A 21038-nucleotide genomic window follows, 5' to 3' on the forward strand; every position below is an offset into this window, starting at 1 on the left:
CAAAAAAAGTAGTTCCCTTTTTCCCCTTTCCTAAAGGAAATAAACTCAGTTACCACTACGCTACCCTTGTGAAATCAGTATTAGAATCTGTCAGATACCAAGAAAATACAGGAATACTGGAGTTTAAGCTCTCACATTAATGCATTTCAGCAGAGTAAGAAGGTTTCTGTGTACACAATTGATCAGGTTTGGTAAAGATCAACCCAGAGTAGCGCAAAGAAGTGATTTGCAAATTCTGACCAATGCAACAGACTGTCAGTGCTTTTACTCCACTGCTCCATGATCTGTCTCACACTGAAAGACCTTCAGCCAAGCATCTGCTCCCACTTCCCCATGATTTGAAGTCACTTAAGTGCCAGGAAGGGGACACCAGAAAATCAAGGCGTACTGTTTTGATTTCCCTGTGTCTGATGCCACAGTTTTCTTCTGTGTATTGAGAGAGGGCGGCCATGTGAGAAAGTCACCCAGCTATTACAAGCTCTGCTAGTTTGGAGAGAGTGACATCCAGCCTGCTGATGCTGGTTCTTCAGTTCACAAGCTGAAGACAACATTTTCAGAACAAAGTGATGATTTTTGAGGTCCTTAGTTTAGGCATTCCTCTTAGCGCTTTACATCTAATTTCTGCAAAAAGGGAATGCGATATGATGCCCAATTATAAACCTCAATAATCTTTTCTATCTTGAGGGCTTGACTTCTGTAGTTTTTCTACCTTATTAGAAGAAACAGGTTTGCCACACCTAAGGTAGGAGTCATTGTGATGGTATTTTTATGGAAACAATGAAATCTGTGAGATTATCATTGTCCATGTGCTTCACCCAAACTATAACATACACAGCCTAAACTATTCTGTAGAAACCAAAAATTTGAACTCTGAAAGAGGAAGGTAACGTGCCTTCTGATGGCATCACTGCTTTTCATTTTTAGAGCTGTTTGCATTTAGGTAAACATGGTCTGGGACGTGAGCCAGAGTTGCAGCATTATGGTTCCAGCCCATTAGTTACCAGCCACTGTGCTAGAATTTTACAAATGGGAGATTTCTAAGAGCCAGATTTCCGAAAATGGATTGTGTTACTATGTTACTAGGGCAAGCCTTTGTTGTTCTGTAAAGCTGACCAACGGGTATGTGATTTTTTTCAGTTTTTTTTTTTTTTTTTTTTTTTAAGTAAGTCTGACTGTGGAACTTTAGAGTTAGAAGAATAATGGAGACACACACACACACACACGCACAATATCAAATCATAGTTTAATACTGTTTATCCTCATTCCCCTTCCACAAAATATAAAGCAATTGTAATTTATAATATGCTGTCCAGTTCATCCAGATTCAAGCAGTAGTTCATCCTCACCTGCACCAGGACATGCTTATAATTCTCCTCAACAGGAGATTTTCCCCGAATATCTCCTTTTCTGCTTGTGAGGATAGTTACTTCCCCCTGGACAGTGCTGAAGAGCTTCAAAGTCTTTGTACCCCCTGCAGTGTATCCCTCCATTCCTAGTATTTGTTCTCCCCCTTTCTGTTTTATTTCTTGCTTTCAGAGTTACCTTCTTATAACAAAGTAAAGCTTAGGCAAAGTTAGCAATTGAGTTTAAGAAACAGTACAAACTGGGCATTTGCTTCAGAACTGAGGTAGAGACAAGTTTAGAGATGAATGAAGGGAAGTGTGAATAGGAATGACGTTTTGCTGCCACCATATATACATGTGACATTCAGTGGGATAAAAAACAGCCAAAAGTCTAAGCCATTGCTGAGATCACTGGACTTGTGTTCAAGGTTCATACATTTTCTCCTATCTTTTATTGGTTGTCTTCATTTTAAACCTCTGCATTACTTTATTATCAAAGGCTACAGTTGGGCCTTTGATTCCTAGAGTCAAGGAATAATAAAACTGAGAGGCAGTAAAATCCACAGGAAGAAGGGTCACAGTAAGAAACCGGTCCCTCTCAGAGGACACAACCCCAGCTTGTGACTATGCCAATACCTGAAACTCCCAGGGTGACCAAGTTCATGGTTGTGATCTCTAATGAGTACACAAAGAAAAAAGGGAAGAGATTTCCTCCCAACCCCCCAACCCCAGCCTTATTTCATCAGTGACCTTTGTTAGAGCCTCCTTATATCAGGAGATGTCACAAGACCTATCTAGGACCATTATATTAAAAGGAAAACAGCATTAACTTTTAGGACTAAGTTTGCATTCTTTTAACTTTACTATCATATACTATAAAAATGCCAGGGCAGGACATAGTAACATTTTTCACTGTGTTAATTTTTGCCTGTCCTAGAACTCCCAGATTGTTGGTTTTTTTTTTTTTTTTTTTTTATCTTCAGGTTGCTTGCACAGAAATAAAAATTTGGAAATAACATATTGGCAAACCAGTTGCTCAAGAAGGTTTTTAACCTCTTGAAGGTCAGGTTTAGTTACCACTTCAGTACAGATTATTTCAAACCTGCCTGCTTGGTGGGATGTGGGATCACCAGCAAGCAACTTTCTAAAATCCTCATACCAGTGAGCTGAGGTCCACGTTCCAGCCATGGCACCGCGTGGATCCTTTGTCCTGGAACAAAGCAATTCTGTTTGGTTTGGTGAGGTGGTGACTGATGTCTCCCTCATGACTGGTCTGGTTTCACACAAAAAGTCTGTTGTATATGAGCGACTGGAGCAAGCAGAAAAGGAAGGGTCAAGAATTGTTGCTGCAGCATGTTTCTGCTCAGATGCCATAATTGTGATTGGAAGCAGCTAAAGTCCAGAATAGTTCAATGAGAATAATCCAAGGCTGCAGAAAACACAGGGCAGGAGCACTACAAACAGAAGAATATGGCTAAGCTGTGAAAGTTTTCAGAGATCTAGGAATCTGCCAGCTTTGTGTTATTCAAGCTTTGTTAAAGTGAGCCTATACCCTATAAAATATTCTGCCTTCTGTAAAAACAAAAAGAAGCAGGATTCAATAGGGTGATATCATGGCTATCTTAAATTAGCAACCCAACCCAGCCTGAAAAACACCACCTAAACATTTTCATCAGCAGCTGGTGGGGAAGTAAATGTGGCAGCAAGCTAATGCTATCAAAGAGCCAATGTATTGTGCAGCTGCTGGACCTGGCTTTATTTCTGCAGAATGGTCTTCCTGCTCCATCACTTTCAACTATAAGGAGAGTTGGGGTTGGGAGGATTTAGATCTGTAGAAACCAATTATTTCAGAATAAAATGTGAAGTTACAGAGTTTTCCTGCAGGCAAGCTCTGGTTTCTTTTGCTCCCCCTGCTGCTTGACAAATTTCATGACAGCTGTTTTCAGCTTGACACCACAAAACAAAGTTCACAAAAATCTGTACTGATTTGTGTGCACCTGAGGGATAATCACTATAAGACATTGTTCTTGTGATTCAAGTCATTACCATTGAGATAAACAGCTTTCAGATATGACTGTGGTCTGACATTTTTACTGAATCCAAGGGGGTTTTTTTGCTTCATAGGATCACAGGATAATTCAGGTTGAAAGGACCTCAGGAGTTCTTCTAGCCCAACCCCCAGCTCAAAGCAGAGTCAGACAAGGTTGTTCAGGCCTTTATCCAGGCTAGTCTTGAATACCTCACATCTCCCACACAAGAGAAGGACCAGTCTCCTGTCCACTTAGAAGTTACAGCACTCAAAAATACGTCATCATGATGTATTCCAACAGAATGCCACACTGTGGGCAAATTTAAAGGCCTCCATTTGAGCTGAGCCAACAACATTTTGGTCTTAAAATCTGTATATCAAAAACTCCTTAATACTGCTGAAACGTGGGTAGCTGAGTGAAAACCACTCTCTAACATGGTTTATGGAGGAAGAGAGCATGGGAGTCTGCAGGTCCCTTCTGGTGTGGGCTTAGGTTTGGTATGCAAGCCAGGCAAGCCAGGAATGTTGGCCTCTGCTGCCATACCGGGCGTTCAGTACCATACTCAGCAATCTCTGCACAACCTCCAGACAACCTTATGACAGGTTTTGGCAGGGTGCTTAAAATTTATCTTAGTCTTTAAAAACAAGATTTTCACTGGAGTATTTCTTCTTAAGCTCACATGTGACTTCCTATCAACAGGGGATAATGTCTTCATTATGAACCCTAGGTGTTTTGATCTACTGGTCCACAGAAAGAATGTAAAATCCTTTATTATTTGCGTAAATTGAAAAGAGTGATTGGATCTCTTTTCTTCATAAGAACCCTGTTGAACATTTTCCTTATTGCTGCTCAGCTGCTTGAGAGACTGCCTAATGGCATGAATGCTTCAGCAGGTATTAGGGAATTATAGCCTGTTGCACAGAAATATTCAACACTGAATATTCAACCACCTTTCCATTATAGTCTGAAAATGTTTTTGACTAATTAATAACTGTTTCTGCAGTTTCAGTACTAGTAGTTAACAATTCAAAACAGTTGTTAGTTTTATTCTTCATCATAAAAATACATAAGAGAAATGCTTTTTTTTGCTTTAATATTAAGATGCTAGAGTAAATTTTTGAGAGATAAGCCCCAATACTACACAGTCATTTAGAGAACTAATTTTAAGTACAGTGAAGCTATAGATACATAAGAATAGCACTAACAAATTCAACAAAATCAGTGTTTTCCACACACCTTGCAAAATAGGATGCTGCAAGTAGGACACTGCTGCAAGTTAGAACAAGACATGCATCTGACTTGCAAACAGACCTATGAGATCATCTTCTAAAAGTGTGATAGAAGCTCTGAAAGGAGATGGCGTTATGAAAGTTCTGCTTACGGGAGAGTGAGAGGCCAGTGTTTGGCAAATCAGGAGATTAGACAGTGTAAAATTTAGGATACCTTTTGATTTGTCTATTGCACACTTTGAAAGACTTAGAATCATATGATTTATATTCTTCCATATTAATAAAAGTGATAAACTTGCTGATACTTTCTCAAAAGTCTGAGGTGTAATTCAAAGCTGAGATGCATAATAAGGTGTAAAACAAATTTTTTCTGCCCTCATTGCATGCCACATAGCATAAATGGGCATAGATAGGTTGTGAACAAGGCATGGGTTAAAGATGCAATCCTCAGTACATACATACAACAATTTAGGGTAGATACATAGATATATAGGGGTACATAGAACTTCTAGGGTAAAACACTCTTCTTGGACAGCCATACCTTGATATCACAGTATACTTTTGCAAATATATCAAGTCAACAAACAATAGAAAACAAGTGATATGAAATATCTGCTGAGAGTTGTTTTGCAGTAGAAAAATATGAAGTGCATTTCATCATAGAAGGGCCTGTAGGCAGTTAACTGTTCCATCCCCTTGTCACATGGTAAAATCTGTTATAGCCATGGCTATATCCAGGCTGATACATTGAATCCACTTTTAAAGACACCCCCTTCAGATTGCATAGCCTCTTTTTCAGAAACATGGAGCCATATCTTATCTTTGTCATCAGGCAGTGTTTTCTCAAACTGAGGGTTGCACTGGTGTTGTCTAGAAATGTTGTACTGTTGTTTGTGCCTTACATTTATCAGTGGATGTCCCAAAAGATGCACAGCTTTCTACATGTGTTTAAAACAAATTGATCTAGCACCCTTGATCTATCGTAAACGTGGCGATAGCCTTTGTTAGCGTAATATATTATAATGCATTACATAGTGGGTCTCTGAGGCTTAGACTCCCTGTCAGCAATATCCTGAGCAAATAGCTTCCAGGAGATGCATGGCCAGTAAGAAGGCTGCATGCTAGTAGTTCCTGAAAACTAACAGACTCGCATGCACATCTGGAACAAAACCTCATAAACATTCTCTTGTCACGATGAAGTCAAATGCATGCAGTGTATTTAAGAGAAGGGGTTAAAGGGACATTTGACTGAGCACTAGCACTGGGATACTTTCCCCACTGAAACAAAGATTTGGTGCATTCTCTCAGGCATGTTGACAGAAAAATAGTTGGATATGTTGTCTTTCACAGATGCTGAATTTGCTGGTTGAGAATAGCAAGGTTGCACATGAAAGAATGCAATGACAGCAAAACTACATCTGGAGATTGTCCAAGCCATAAGTGAAGGGGTTGGGGTTCTTTGGAGAGGGTTGGGGTTTTTGGGTTTTGGTTTTGCAGGGGGTTTTGGTTTTTGTTGTTTTAAACAACATGCATGATTGGATTACGAAAGAAAGATCACTGATGTGAGACATTTTGCTTGCACAACCTAATGCTTCGTGAGATAAATTCACTGCTGTTGAACAAACTGCTGCAAATATAACTTCTCAGTGAGGAATTCCTCAAGCAGTCACAACTAGCAGCTCAGCAGATACAATGGGGAAGGGCATTTCTTACTCTGTATTTACCCTATTCTTTGAACCCTTTCCTTAGGCATCCCCCATTGACTGTTATCAAGGAGACGGTACTAAGCTAGGGGGAGGTTTGATCTGATCTAGTACAACTGTATTCATGCTCTAATGCAACTGTAAGTTATTGATGCATTAAATGAAGCCTTTCAAATTTCATTACTATGGATCAGTTAAAGACACCTTGCCCAATAGCACATCCTTTCAGATCAGTACAGGTGATTAAAACACTTTCAGAAATATTTATTGATGTTTGTATGGAGATAACAATATCACTCAGACCCACATATTCTCTGTTCTGCTCTCCTTTTTGTATCTTCATCTTTCCCTGTATTCTTAAAGTGCTCATCACTTGTAAGTTAAGTCCCATTTAAATGATCAAAAGCTTTAACAAAACTATCTTTTCATACTGTATTGTACTCGTAGCATAACAGAATATCAAGTCAATTCTGTTGCTAGAATTCCATGAGCAAAATCCTTACTCCCAAAGCATGAAGGATTGCAAGGAGCTCAGCAAGGCTCCTAAGTACAGCATTCATTGCTGTGTATAAGCATTGCACTCAACTGCAGTCACAGCCTGCAGCTGCACCACGTGGAAGTATGCATGCAAGCTGCTAGTCTATGCCAAAGCTTTTACTGTTTCATCTTCACATTTTGATTAGATTAAATGAAGGTATAACTGTTACCCTAACCAAGCCCATTTTTTCTATTTTAACCTGCAGACATACAGAGAAAGACATAAGGGGGGAAAAAAAAAAGAAAATGTCTAACTGAATAAAGATTAGAAACATACTGTATGTAAATCTTTTCCTTAAAATCTTTCCTGATATGAGCCCCGTAAAGTTACTGCTGCTCACTCCAGCAGATCCCATCTCTAACTGTATGTTAGACACTCTCTGTTTCACTGGACTACTACTATTTTTTTGTTACCATCTTCTCCAGTCCTTTCTGATCTCTTTCTGGTCAGTATCCATCCTCTACCAGTGTATTCAGAAACATCATACAGACCACTCAGCAACATAAAAAGCTAAGGCTTCATTCTGTTTTCAGTATACCTCATCTGGAATAGGTCAGTAACCAAGACTCCTTTCCTCCTTTGCCTGTTTTTCTCTAGTGTTACTGTTTCCCTGAAGTGGGACCTGTTTGCTGCACTACATCCTGAATTTGTCTTTGAAATAATACTGAAAATCCCTGAGTGGGAAGTTAAATCTCTGAGGTTTTTTTTTTCCCTCTCTGGACCCTCACAAAACAAAACATGTGATACAAAGCACTAACTTCTTTCCTGGAGCTGTGTTCCCTGTGGGCAATGAGAGCGTCATCTGTTCATGAGGTGACAGAGAGGAACCTCTTAACAAAGCAAAATTAGTTATCAATATTGGAACCAAAAGACTGAAGCCTACTGAGATGGGAATAGCAAGGCCTTCTGCTGTCATACCATATTTCCTCAGACTGCTTACTCTTAAGCTTAGCAGTCACTGCTGTCTGTACCCACCAGCTGCTGTGTAAGTACTGCTCTTTAAAGCCCTTTATCAGCACTGACTCTCCACTGAGGTGTGTGCAACTGTGGTTTGCAACAGCTGAGGAGGAATTACTGCATACTTCCTGGGTATTAGTCTCTACCCTGGGGTCTGCAAACTGACCATCCTCTGCTGATGACTGAGTAGAAATTCTCCCTGTTCCTCTTAATGCCAGAAACAAATTTTAACTTCAAAGAGAAAAGGCTTGAGAATAATGCTTTTGGTCATCTACCTGCCTGCCCAGCTAACCATATTAGAATACTGTTTCAAACACCATTGAAGAACTGTATTTGCCTCTTGCTAGCAATGGCCAAACTCAGCTGTTTAGCACAAATGTATGGAATCTTGCAGTAACAGTAACTGTACTGCTCAATAAGATACCTACAGCATTGTGCAGTGCAAGCAAAATAAAAGTCTTTATTTTCACCAAAAACAGCAAATTATAATTGAAGACTGGACATATTTGCATGTTATTTTGTATATTGAACTTTGAAGATACATTTGCCAAAGTATTCCCTGAATGATTGCTTTACAAGTATTTTGCAATAAGAGGACAAATCACTACAGTCTGCCTAATGATGTCTGAAACTGTGAAAGAATTTGCACTATCACTGTACAGTTGTTTTTTAATAACTGCATTATCAACCATGCAAGCCTCCCTCCTCTTGATTGTCCCCTCTACTTTGATTGTATCCTGTATAAGTAGTTTGGCAGGGGGAGAGAAATGCTGGCTAAAGCAGAAAAAACTCAGTGCTCAACTCACTTGCCTTCTACTCTTACCTTCCTCCACTGACAATTCTCTGAATAGGCAATGGAGGTACATTGCAAGATGGCTTCAAATCAGTCTAGCAAAATGTTTAATTGTGAAAAATAAGAAAATTTAAAATTAGACTTTTCGTGGGAACATGAAATGGTTTGTTTACTGCCTAGGCTATCAAAATGTGAGAACTCCCACAGACCACTCAGTCACAGATCTTGAGCAACTCCTAGATTCTGGATATTTGTAGGCTAAATAGAAAAGACAATTTCTGGTACATAAGCAAACAATGAGAGTGATATCCCAGCTGTCTTGGAGCTGGTATGACTTTGAAAACTAACTTTAAAAGCTATCTGAACACATACGGACGTGAGAACGGGATAATAAGAGAAAAGCTAGATACCATGAAATTTGCTTATAGGTTAAAAAATGAGAGTGGTTATAGAGTCTTACAGAGCCATCAGAGCTTACAGCCAATGTTCAGAATTTACCTGGTACAGGGTTTTGTAACCTGACAGAGGAAGGATTGAGCTTTGAAGATGCCAAGTTTCAAGTTCCCCATTCAGTCAGCTCTCTTCCTTAACATCTGTTTCCCTGTGAGAATATCAGGAAAAAAATAACTTTTTAAATAACAGAAACAAATTAAATGACAAAGAGGAGGGAGTTAAACTTGAAGGCAACACTGGCACCCCTACTTATAGAAAAAAGTCCCAGAAGGACTATCAGTAAAGTTCTTCGGTGAGTGACTTAACTAGTGCCAGCTGCCCAGTGTCCCCTTGCCCTGCACTGGAGTACAGACTCAGTACTGACCAAAAAGATAAACATGTACCACCTCAGTACCATTTGTTGCAGATTTTTCACTGAAGTTTTCCTTTCATGTATGGACTCAACAGCACACTCTTTAAAATAACAAGACCTGACAAGACTTGTTGCCTGAGGGCTATGTCTGCAGGGCTATGATTGCTCAACACCTTTGCCTTGATATCAGGCATATTACGTACTATTAATGGTATTGGTGTCAGCAGTGTGATTAAACTCCTAAGCTTAGATGTTGATCAAATGTCTGGGTCTTGGCAGTAGTTTAAACCTTTAGTTATTAAAACATTTGATGATATGTTTAAGAACAAAGATGTCTTTACTAGAGACAATACCATAAAAATCAAGTTCTTAGTGTTTTCATGACAATTTGACCTTTCAGGAATCACCATTTGCAAGCACTATGAAATTCTTTATATACATGAGTCTTTGTATATGTGAGTCAGGTAGATGAGGAAGCCTGAAGAGTATGAATTGCTTCTCAAGTTAACATGCTTCTCATATCCTCTGTGTATTTTTGTGTGCAAACTGAGTACAAATATGCTGTAGGTATACTAGAGTCTTATTGCATTTAAATATTTGAAAACTTCTTTAAACTTCTGCAGAAGCATTGATTTGAGTACCTTTCTCAAAGCAAAAGGCATTCTGAGTGTGTTTATGAACTTTGCTGTGATGTTTTCTTTTCCAGTATTTTTGGCTGATTTCAGAGAAGTGAGAACCTGTTTTCCACTCTTTATTCAGAGCAATAAAGTTGGACCTGACTTTTGGGCAGTTGAGCATCCTCAACTGAAGTTAAAGACAACAGGAACTGTTGATATTTGGGGTGGCTCTCTAAATAGCCTTTTAAAAACCTTCCCTCTGATTTCTTCTTGGTTACAATTGTTAGAATTCAAAACCAGCAAAATAATATTTGGTTGTACTTGCGTATGTGTGTTATTTATTCTACAACAGTTTCATAACTTGTTGAGTCAAGACTGTTGCTTAATGTGCAAGTTTTGTTATTTTCTTTCATTGGTGTATGTGCAAAGAGGCAGAAACACAGGATAATAGTTAAAGGAGGTGATTAAAGGTGATCATAAAATGCCTGCCTTCGTAATGATGAAAACCTTAATCTTTGCATGCTACAGTTCCCTGAATACTGTAGAAATGCAAAATTATTACTATAAATTTGTATCCATCTTCTTCATTCATTAAATACCAAAAAAAAACATCAGTAGAGTGAACAAATGTTTTAGACCAGGAGGGCCTATCTTTTATTGTGGTTTCCCTTATGAAATATAAACATTTCTTAATGTTGTCCTTCTGGCTCTCTTTCACAGCTCTGTTTTGTGATGTTTTGGACGCCAAACGTCTCAGAGAAGATTTTAGTTGACATAATTGGAGTAGACTTTGCTTTTGCAGAGCTGTGTGTTGTTCCTTTGCGCATCTTCTCCTTCTTCCCAGTTCCAGGTAAAAACAAGAAAATAAAAAATCCACAACTTCAAAACCCAGATCAGCCTTCAGGTGTGGTCTTGGGGCCCGACTTGTCTCTACATATGAGTGGCCAAATGCATACCTAGCATGAGCAACACCATTTTCAAAGCAACACTGTTGTCACTGAAGCTAGTGTAGACCAAGACCATTTACATCAGTTCTCAAGATACAAATGTTGCAGTAAGAGCTGTCTACCATTAAACAGAGAAAAATTTACCATACCTACACTTCTCACTAGCAAAAGTAAAACCTGAATTATATCTATTGCAGTTGACCAAGAACACACACATAAATGACACTAATGGTACACATGGGCATGTGTTGTTGTTCTGCCAAGATTGCAATTAACTGGTATAGCATCTAGGACCAACTGCACAGTAGTATCAACTCCATTAGCCTCCCCTGCTGCTGCCAGTCTGAGTGGCACTTGCAGAGATCATCACAGTATAAACTATACAGAATAGAAGTTAATGTCCCTCTTCAAGAAACAGGCAAGTTTTACAGTAGTAATCAAAATGTTTCCCCTCAAAAATTTTAAAACTTTCATAAACAAACGCTACATGATGTAGTGTTTTCTGGAAGCTTGCTAATATAACAAGACTGCTTCATAATAAAGGTAAATTCCAAATACAAGAACAGGTACATCTAGGTATCATTTTTTGTAACTAGCTGTTTGTACCATTTACTGTACAGGAGCTTAGTGAAAGGTTTTCCTTGGTATTATTTCTGTCCAGGGAAGGGGATATTTTTTATTGAAGAAAATAGAATAGACCTTCTAATAAACTGATTATAAGACAACAGCTCTTTCCTCTGGCAGGATTGCTGTCTATAAGCATTTCTTGCAAAAATCAGTGTACTAAAGCAACACGGACGCAAGATCTACTTCATTTCTAGGAGGGTTTCCCAGTGGGCAAAGTTACCAGAAACAAGTTCCACCATGGTCACTTCTGAACAGGGCTCTCTACATGAAAAAGCTTCATATGAGATGACTGAAATTTTTTACTACTCTTTCTTTCCTTTCTCCCCTTCCCCTCCGTCTTCCCCTGTTTATGAACAGTGACAGTCAGAGCGCACTTGACTGGTTGGCTGATGACTCTAAAGAAGACGTTTGTGCTGGCACCTAGTTCAGTGCTGCGGATCATTGTCCTCATCGCTAGTCTCATTGTTCTGCCTTACTTGGGGTAAATCACTCTCCTTGCTATAGAACTGATGTTTCCTTATTTCCTATCACTGAATTGTATAAATCTACATAAAAACATTTTTCCCAAATACAAACTAACAGTCATATAAAGCCTGAATAGTGGCAGTATCTGGAAAAGAATGATTTATAAATTTACGAGCGTGACTTTGCTCTAGGCAGGCATGATAGTGATGTCCCTTTTGAAAAAAATACACAAATGTCAGAGAGGCAAAACCTGTCCTGGGGGGAATTTATTTGCATTTTGTTAAGTGCACTGTTATGAAAGCTCATGGAAGAATAGCTCATTAATGAGGTTAAAGAAAACAATCTATCCTGTAGCATTTTATACAAGTCTTTAATTTCATATTAAATTCTGTATTCAACTTTTCTCAGTACAGAATTTGATTCAGTATATGTTACCCTTACTAAATAATGAAGCACATTAAGAAGCAAAAAAAGCCCTGTAAAATACCATTTTTTCTCTTTGTCAGTACATCATGTCTTTGAAGCAGATATTTCTAAAGACTGATTGTATATATCAGTGGAAATATAATTATGAATCACCAATTTGCACCCAACCGTGACTACTTTTCTTTATGCTACCCACAGAGTTCATGGAGCCACTCTTGGAGTAGGATCCCTTCTAGCTGGTTTTGTAGGAGAATCCACCATGGTTGCAATAGCAGCCTGTTATGTCTATCGGAAACAGGTAAGAAGCAGGCTCTGGGGAATCTGATGAAAGCAGTTTATGAATATATTAGATATATATCCAATATACTTGAGAATTCTTTGGGATAAAATAAAACCAAAAGATGCACTCCAACTGTTAGTGGGCATTCTGTCCATGGGACCAGGCTAAAGCTGGTCTGAAGTAAACCTCCTGCTCCTCAAAACATGTACACCATGGATATCATGTTCTCAGCACCAATTGTTTTGCACTGTAGAGTTGCTACTATAGCACAGCATCACTTGCTTATGTAGACATAGCAACTACTCATTCAAGCTAATTTTATATGTGTGTATATATATGTGTATATATATATATGTATGTATAAACTTGTCTTAATTCTCCGTAAAACCGGCTCTGCTGAAAATGGACAAATATACAGTTGTTTTATTTTTATTGTCATCTAAAAAATTGGCTTAAAACGAGATATTCTCCTCCAGCAGTGCAAGCTAAGAACTTACAAATATTTAAACAGGGGAGGATTTCTCATAGGTATACTTCTGTCTAGCTCACAGACTACAATCCTGCATATGCAAAGCAGTAGTAGTACATGGATTTCAAAGAATATTCCACTAAATCAAGTCAAACATACTATAAATGTTGGCTTGGCAACTAGGTATATCTCAGTAGTCTTTTTACCTGCAGGTTGTGTCATTCCAGGTATGTGTTCAGAGTACTATACAAGGTACCAGATGCAGTTCCAAAAAGAAATAGCATGGAGTGTAGGTCAGTCCATCTAGATCATTCCAGCAAAACTCTGCGGATGGGAGTAGAAAATATAATCTATGTATTACCTTTTTTTTAAATTAGACTTCTTACTAAAGACAAAGCAAAGATGCCTACCGCTTCTGTTTTTAGCAAAAAAGTCAGAAAATGGAATACCTAAAAGCTTTGTGTTGAAACAAATTAAAAACAACCTTGAAATATATTAACAGTGCAGGCAGATCAGCATGACAGTAGATCAAACTATACAACATGCATAAGAAAATGGAAGACCTGGTTCTCTGTCACGCTTATTCTGTCGTGTTTTTCATGAGCAGGAAAGAATACAATCTGTAGACTCTGAAATGGCTATTCTTGGCCTGTGGTTTCACAACCTATTTCTGTTTAGACTAACCTCCTCATTGTTTGCATGTTACAGTTGTAGCTCGTAGAGCACTTTGGGGATCTGGTGCTTAATTTTTTGCAGTGATGACTGCAGGTAGCAATAGTAATAACTGTGCCAACCTAATTTATTCCCTCACCAGAATTAGTATGTAACTGACACCAGCTCCTCAACAGCCAACGTGACAGTGGAAGAGCCAACTAGTAGCTCTACACATCAACTTGTTTTCACCTAAAGTGGCATTAAGTGGACACCATTTGAGAGCTGCATATCAAATATTGTGTAGACAGTGCTGAAATTTTGAAGCTCTGATATGCTCAACTCAGCTGAATCAATAATACCCGTGGGTTGGTTTTTTTGTCAGTTTTACAAGTGTTTTCTGTAAGACTAATCAGCCTGCTGAGAAATGGATAATAAGGAACAGATGCTTCAACTTGTTTTGTAGTGGGGCTGAATGCTTCTTAGCTTTACTAATCCAGGACATCCTGAATGAATCATAGGCCTCTTGAATGCCCTCCCCGCTCCTGCTAGCCAAAAATAGATTCCAATATTCCTTGGTGGGATGTGGGCCCACAGTGGATCAGCGATACCAGAAAAAGCCAGTAGGCTCACATCTCGCAAAATTCCTGAAGTCTGACGTTTCAGAAATTAGGATGCCATCTCTCTCTCTCTCCCTACAGCAACTTATCTTCTCTGATACTTTGTCTGTTTTGTTTTTTTTAATAAACAGTCTGCGATGTTAAAGGTTCCAGATGCTTTCTTCCCTCCAGCCATGCTGAAACCTGTCTTGGATGTTACTTAGCATAAAAAAAAAGTCTCTATTACTGCATCTATGTTAGAAAGGAGAGAACTGAGCCCCAGGAAGGTTATGGAAACCTTCTGACTGACAAGCCACAAATATTCTAGCTCTTAATAACTTACTCTAAAAAAAGTTAGCCCCACCTGGCTTCTCCCAGTGCCCAGGGTTTGCAGGACTGTGCTCATCCATATTTGTATGTTTATGAATGCTTGTTTCAATCTAGAAAAAGAAGCGGAATGAGAATGAAGCAGCTGCAGAAGGTGAAGACTCTGCCATGACCGACATGCCTCACACAGAGGAAATGACGGACATCGTAGAAATGAGAGAAGAGAATGAATAATAGATGGGATGCAATTGTTCTCTGCAGGGACAATTGGAATGACACTTCAACATCTTGTCTTCTCTCATACTTTTTTTTTGGTTGTTTTTATTTTTGTAATAAAGAGGCCTTGATTTAAAAGGTTTCAGATAAATTCTCTAGCATACTGAGTATGCTCACACTGATGAGGGGCCTAAAAAGAGGTCTTTGCTTTTTCTTCTTCAATTGAATTAGTTTTCTCACTCCATGCAAACATAAAAGATACAACTGCATCGCTGTAGCATCTTCCTTACTTATGCATCCACCTTCTCTGGACAATCTGCATTTATCAGCCGAAGCCCTGCTCTGTGTGTGTGTGCGTGTGTGTGCACACACCACTGACTCAATGCTACTACCATAATACTATTCACTCCCCTCTTTCCTTTCCCTTTTTTTTTTTTTTTTTTAATGAGAAATGTTAAAGACAAGAAGCTTGGAAAACACAGCTTTGTTTTACTTGCTTGAAAATGACTTTGCTACATAACTTAATGTACTATGATGTACTATATCATTTTGTTTGGCCTCATCACCAAGGCTTATACTGCACAGGGTACAGAAGAGGGAGGAACATGTAAGTTTCCATGTGGAAAGTGGAGAAATACAGGTTCCTATCCCCTGTAAAAAAAAGTGTGTGCATGTATACACACACACACACACACACACACACACATATATATATGCATACAATAAAATACACACAGGACAAGAACTCTATTTAGCTTTCATTCCATTATTGAAGATAGGAAACATTTGAAAAATTGTAAGCATTTAATTCAGAATTTTCTTGACTAGCTAATCTCCACCTTACGTATCTTTTTCTTCGGAAAAAAAAGCATGCACTTTCCTCTTGTGAGGAGGGTGATGGCAACCAGTAGAATAGTTTGACTGTATTTGAATTAAAGAATTGACAAACTTTACCAAAGTTCTTGTCCACTATTTTGATTTAACTTTAGTTTTTGAAGGACAATTTGCTCGATACTCATTTCTGCTGCCTATATATTAAAAAAACCACATAACTTTAGCAGGACACCATGGTATAGCACATTACTATGTGTAGGTTCATGAAATTTTATACGCGCACACACACACACACATATATACACACATATGTTTTGCTATAATGTTACCCAATGCAGATGATCAAAATCCATATGATGAATCTCCAGTACTGATGGTCGTCCAAGTCCTAAATTAGGGTCCTTGAGCATAAGGTAGCACTCAGGAGAACAGTTTCATGGAAGTTTGAACACTGCTCAAATCAGCAAGTGCTGTACTTTGAGAACAAGGCAGGCACTTTGTGGTTTAAGTGGGCCTTAAATAATAGAGCATAGGGTTGTAATGGTGATTTGTATCAGGTTGAAATGAAGCCTATAACAGCCACCAGTGATGGCTGCAACAGCAGCTTGTACTTCTGTGCTGTTCTGTGTTTGGCTGCTGGGCAGCGTTTACGTTACCAATTTGTAGCAGCTTGGGTTCTCGTAGATGTAGTTGTGTCGGAGTTTGGGAGCCATTATCCTACGTGCTATATGCAGAAATCAGTTAATTTAAACCTTATTTAGTGAAAGTATATTTTTCTAGGTTTTGGAAATGATTATTTAATTGTGGACAAATTCAGTTTCTAGATTATTTACCAGGTAGTCCCAACACCTCAGAAAAACTGATCAAAACTAAACATTACTTTAAATGCTATATCAATATATGTGTGTATATACATACACATGTGTATAAATATGTATACTGTATATTATGTACATTTATTTTAAGCTACAGTACATTTCCTATTTTTCCAAGTTCAGCTAAAAATGTCTCTAAAACACTACAAAGTTGGCTAACAACCAGTTATGGCTAATAATGAAAGGCATTGTATCAATGAACTTTACATTTTATTTTACACATTTGTACCAATTTGTTACATGCACATATGCAATAAGAAATGACTTAGAAATGATTGTGTTGAATGACAGGTTTGAAAAATCAGTGCGCTGTTAATGAGCAGTGGCACTAGAAAGGTAAATCTCAATCCAGTAATCCACATTTTCTATGCCACCACAGAGTTGTACTCAATATTCCTTACTGCAGTAAAAACACACACACACACACACACACACACACACACACACACACACACACACAAAGAAACCCCCTCAGACATTAACTTAGTGCGGTATGTAGACTGCACACATCTGCATTCATGAATACAGACTCTCAAACAGTCGTGTATATAACTTGTATATAGACTGTTACAGATCTTAGTGGCCATTTAAGGTCTTCTCTATTGATGTACTTGCGTTTTCTCCAGTATATTTGTATCCAAGCCCACAACACACAGTTTTTCAGCAACTGTAGAGATAAAGCAAGAAAATATTTTTGTGTAATATTTCTTTTGGTACATGATTAAATTTAAGCAGCAGTATTTTTGAAAAGTTTTGAGAATTACTCATGCAGGTTTCAAGGTAAGAATTGCACCAAAAAGTAAAAATTTGAAAACCATTTAAATGTAACACTAGAGCTTTTGCTTTAGCTAGAAGACTGAATGAATATCAAAAACAGAATTATTGGTCGTGCAGCTAAACTAATAGCATTGTAAAAGCTAAAATTTCAGTTGTATGGATAATACTTAATATTCCTTTATACATTTACTTTACAAAATAGCAAATGGAGTGGTAGGATTTGGCCAAGAATTCAAGTAGTTACATAAAACACATGCATAACATTTCCTTTCTTATCCTGTTTCCTGTGCGTTGTGTATTTCTTTACATTGCTTTGTTGGATTAACAAAATACATTGATGTTTCTGCAATGAATAAGTCCAAATCAGAACTTCATGTCAGACTGGATACTTATTCCATATTGCCATCAGCAGGCTTGACTTGAAGGCATATCCACAAAGAGCACCGTGAACCCTAGCAGCTTTTGGTACTGCCTGTGGATAACATTTTCAAGAGTTTCAGTGCACACCTGAAACCTAACTTTCTGACTCACCTTTGGTGGCAAAATCAGCTGGGTTGGTGAAGATTAGAGATGGTTATAGCTTGCAGCATTTCAGGGGTGGATAACCAATTTTCTGTGGTGGACGGTGAAGGTCACACCACTTCTTTGCCTCAGCTGAAGCTGTAGCCAAACGTGTCAGAAGCATGCGGGTTCAAGGGTCTCTGTCTGGCAGATCCTCCTGAACACGCCATCCTGCATCACTTCCTTCCCAAAAGGACCTTCTTGAGTTCTAGTAAAATGGCTTAGCAATCTCTTTTGTGTTACTGCTTATGAAATGGTTATCTATGTGGTGAATATTTTTGAATAGAAGCCTGTTAAGTTTCCACTTCTGTGGGGAGGTTTAGCCTTTTCAGACTTTTCTGGAAAACTGCTGAATTATACAAATGAAGTTACAATAAAAAGAGGAGCAAAGCTGATTTGTATCCTACATCATAAATTTTAGAGTATGGGAGAACATATCACACAACAGGAAACAAAAGAACAACACTGACAAGCAGTGGATTAATATATCCATAGAAGTGTGTTAACTTGTCTGAGTTTTCCTTTTGCAGACTTACGGATATTGAGGGAACATCGCCACTTATATTTTTTTGACTGCCCTAAACAGTCTTCTCATACTTACCAAGCAAAGGACTTGATGAAAAAGACTACATTTTCCAGCCAATATTTGAGACCATTTAGTACATCGCTGGCTTCCAGGCATCACTCAGCTCCCCCGTTCCTCTTGCACAGATGCTCAAGGCGAGCGCCCTAAGTTGTCTGGTTGTTAGAGCTACAATGAGTGAGAGCATTGGGTAAGTCTTCTGTTTTCTGCTTATTTTGCTGTTCAATATTTCCTTTGAATGAGAGAGATTTATATCTACCTCTTGTTCAGTTTTTGCTGAATTACTGCATGTTTACAGGCATAAAACAGCCCTAAGCAGAGGGTGAGACGATGAATGCTGCATATTCAGGACAGGTCATGATACGCAAAGAGAAATCATTTGCCAGCAACAATTTAGTCTTTTGGGGGATTGCGCCTCATCTTTAAGGGCAGGCAAAAGGGTTCATTCAGCTTCTGGCTTTTAGAGGCTTCAGGCATCGTCCTGTGTTAGGCTGCAAGGTGCAATTTAGCTGCTCAGCAGCAAGGTGGCCGGGGCACACTGCTGGCAATGGGAGCCTGCCCCAGGGGTGCTGTGTGGGACCAGGTGAAGGACACCCCACAGCTAGTGCTGCACAGGGCTCTCTGGACACAGGAGGGACTGTGCAGAGGACTGAAAGGCGGCAGCATCAGTTCTGTCTCTGCTTGAAACATACTTTAATGCAGTTGGGTGTTATCCGACCTCAGTTTCCATGGCCATTGGTATATTAGAAAGCCATATATATATATATATAGTACATGTATATATATATTTATACACACACACACACACACACGTATGAGACAATTTTACACACACATTTTCATTACTGCCCATGTATAGTTTGTTGGAACAATCCAAGCATAAACATGATCTTAATGTGCAACTAATGTTAAGCTGTTTAAAAAAATTGCAGTTTAAAGCTATATAAGAGTAAATTAAGTGACCTTTCAACAGACGTTGTGCCAGCAAGATAAAGAATGATTTAGAACAATAAGTTGAAATGGGAAGGAAGGGAGAAATGTAGAAAAGTTTATGGATATTGTATATCCAACCTAAAGAAAATAGCATCACATGGAGATCCATAAGGCATAGCAGAAAATATCAGAACTATGATTGCTGCCGTTTTCCTTTTAACTGCACTAGAGAGATGCTGAAGGATGATCAGTAATACTTAAGTCAGACGTGGCTTTTAAGTATTTTGGTTTGTGAGAGGAGAGGAGCCATCAATTTTGAGAAATGAGTATGAAAACACTTAGAATATTCAAGCAGAAATAAACCAATATGTAAGTTTTATAACATCCAAATAAGAGGCATTACATAGCTTACTGTTTCTAAGTAACTGACAGTACTGCACTGAGGAAATACCACATGAACATTAGTTAGACAAAGACAAAATTATCACAATTCTGGTATCAGATTGGCATTTCCCAAATACAGGGTTAACCATAAAATGTTATTATCCATTTCCCTTCTTTATGTTTGTTTTTTACTAGAATTCAAGTGCAGAATCATACATTCTTAAAGCAGAGTAAGTTCCCATGAAAAAGGATGCCCCTGTCTCTACTACTAACAACTTATCATTGTATATGAATCTATTGAATTAAAGATGAGCTCCAAATTGATTCCGGGTTTTGTAAAGCAATTTCCTTGATTGCCTGCTGATACAGTGCCATGAAATATGATAGAGGTGTTACAATAGCAAGGGATTCAGTCCAAGGGTGGGCCTAAATTATACCAGAATGGTAGAGAAGAGGGAGGAAATAGCCTGCTCGGGGATTCATGACCCTCTAATATTTTTTGGACAGTTCATGTATATATTACTTTGCAGATCTGAGTTCAATTTTCTGTGAGCAGATCCACTCCTCAGTAAAATCGTTGCCAGACCTGTCAATAGTTTGCACCTTCTGAACAAAAAGGCCAAAGCCTAAATAAGGGCCATGGTGACTGAGCTTTAACTTCAGCTTGGGGCACATACTCGAACAGAAGGGCATTTTGTGTGCAGTTTGTGCAAGCTAGTTGTATGGTTAAAGAGTGGTCTTAGGTCTCAACACTTCATAATCAAGGTATTCACTCTCAAACAGTAAAACAAAAAACATGGTATATTTTTAGGTACTTTGTCTTTGCAGCCTTGAGGGGAAAAATTTCCTTAGCATTACCAAACCATGTCACTGCTCAAATCAATTTATTAGTATCACTTCATCAATTTTTCTTTCATTCCTAGTTCAGCATCTTCAGACATTTCCTTATTCTTGTCTGACGGCTTTTTGAGAAGGAAAATGTAATCTTCATGTTGACTGAATGTCAAGTAATTCAGTAATTAAAAAGTAGCTTAAAACAAAATTCTTTTTTGATTGACTGTTTTTTACT

General features: G+C 38.4%; 1 protein-coding gene and 1 long non-coding RNA gene across 3 annotated transcripts in view; one reads left to right on the plus strand and one right to left on the minus strand.

Annotated features, from left to right (window-relative positions):
- ANKH (ANKH inorganic pyrophosphate transport regulator) overlaps window positions 1-15160 on the plus strand; it is a 108674-nt gene extending 93514 nt beyond the window's left edge. For both annotated transcript variants that reach the window (XM_013952782.2, XM_013952790.2), the window contains 4 exons: window positions 10736-10865; window positions 11947-12070; window positions 12679-12778; window positions 14924-15160. In XM_013952782.2, coding sequence (XP_013808236.1) covers window positions 10736-10865; window positions 11947-12070; window positions 12679-12778; window positions 14924-15040 — 471 coding nt within the window. In that variant the 3' untranslated portion in view covers window positions 15041-15160. The remainder of the gene's footprint in view (window positions 1-10735; window positions 10866-11946; window positions 12071-12678; window positions 12779-14923) is intronic.
- On the minus strand, window positions 10881-14908 carry LOC136991273 (uncharacterized). The gene is made up of 3 exons (XR_010883376.1): window positions 14844-14908; window positions 13436-13553; window positions 10881-10945 (listed from the first exon to the last, which is right to left on the minus strand). It is a non-coding gene; the product is annotated as an uncharacterized lncRNA (long non-coding RNA).
- Window positions 15161-21038: the final 5878 nt, after the last annotated feature.

Source organism: Apteryx mantelli, chromosome 2 (genome assembly GCF_036417845.1).
Source record: "Apteryx mantelli isolate bAptMan1 chromosome 2, bAptMan1.hap1, whole genome shotgun sequence".
Lineage (NCBI taxonomy): Eukaryota > Metazoa > Chordata > Aves > Apterygiformes > Apterygidae > Apteryx > Apteryx mantelli.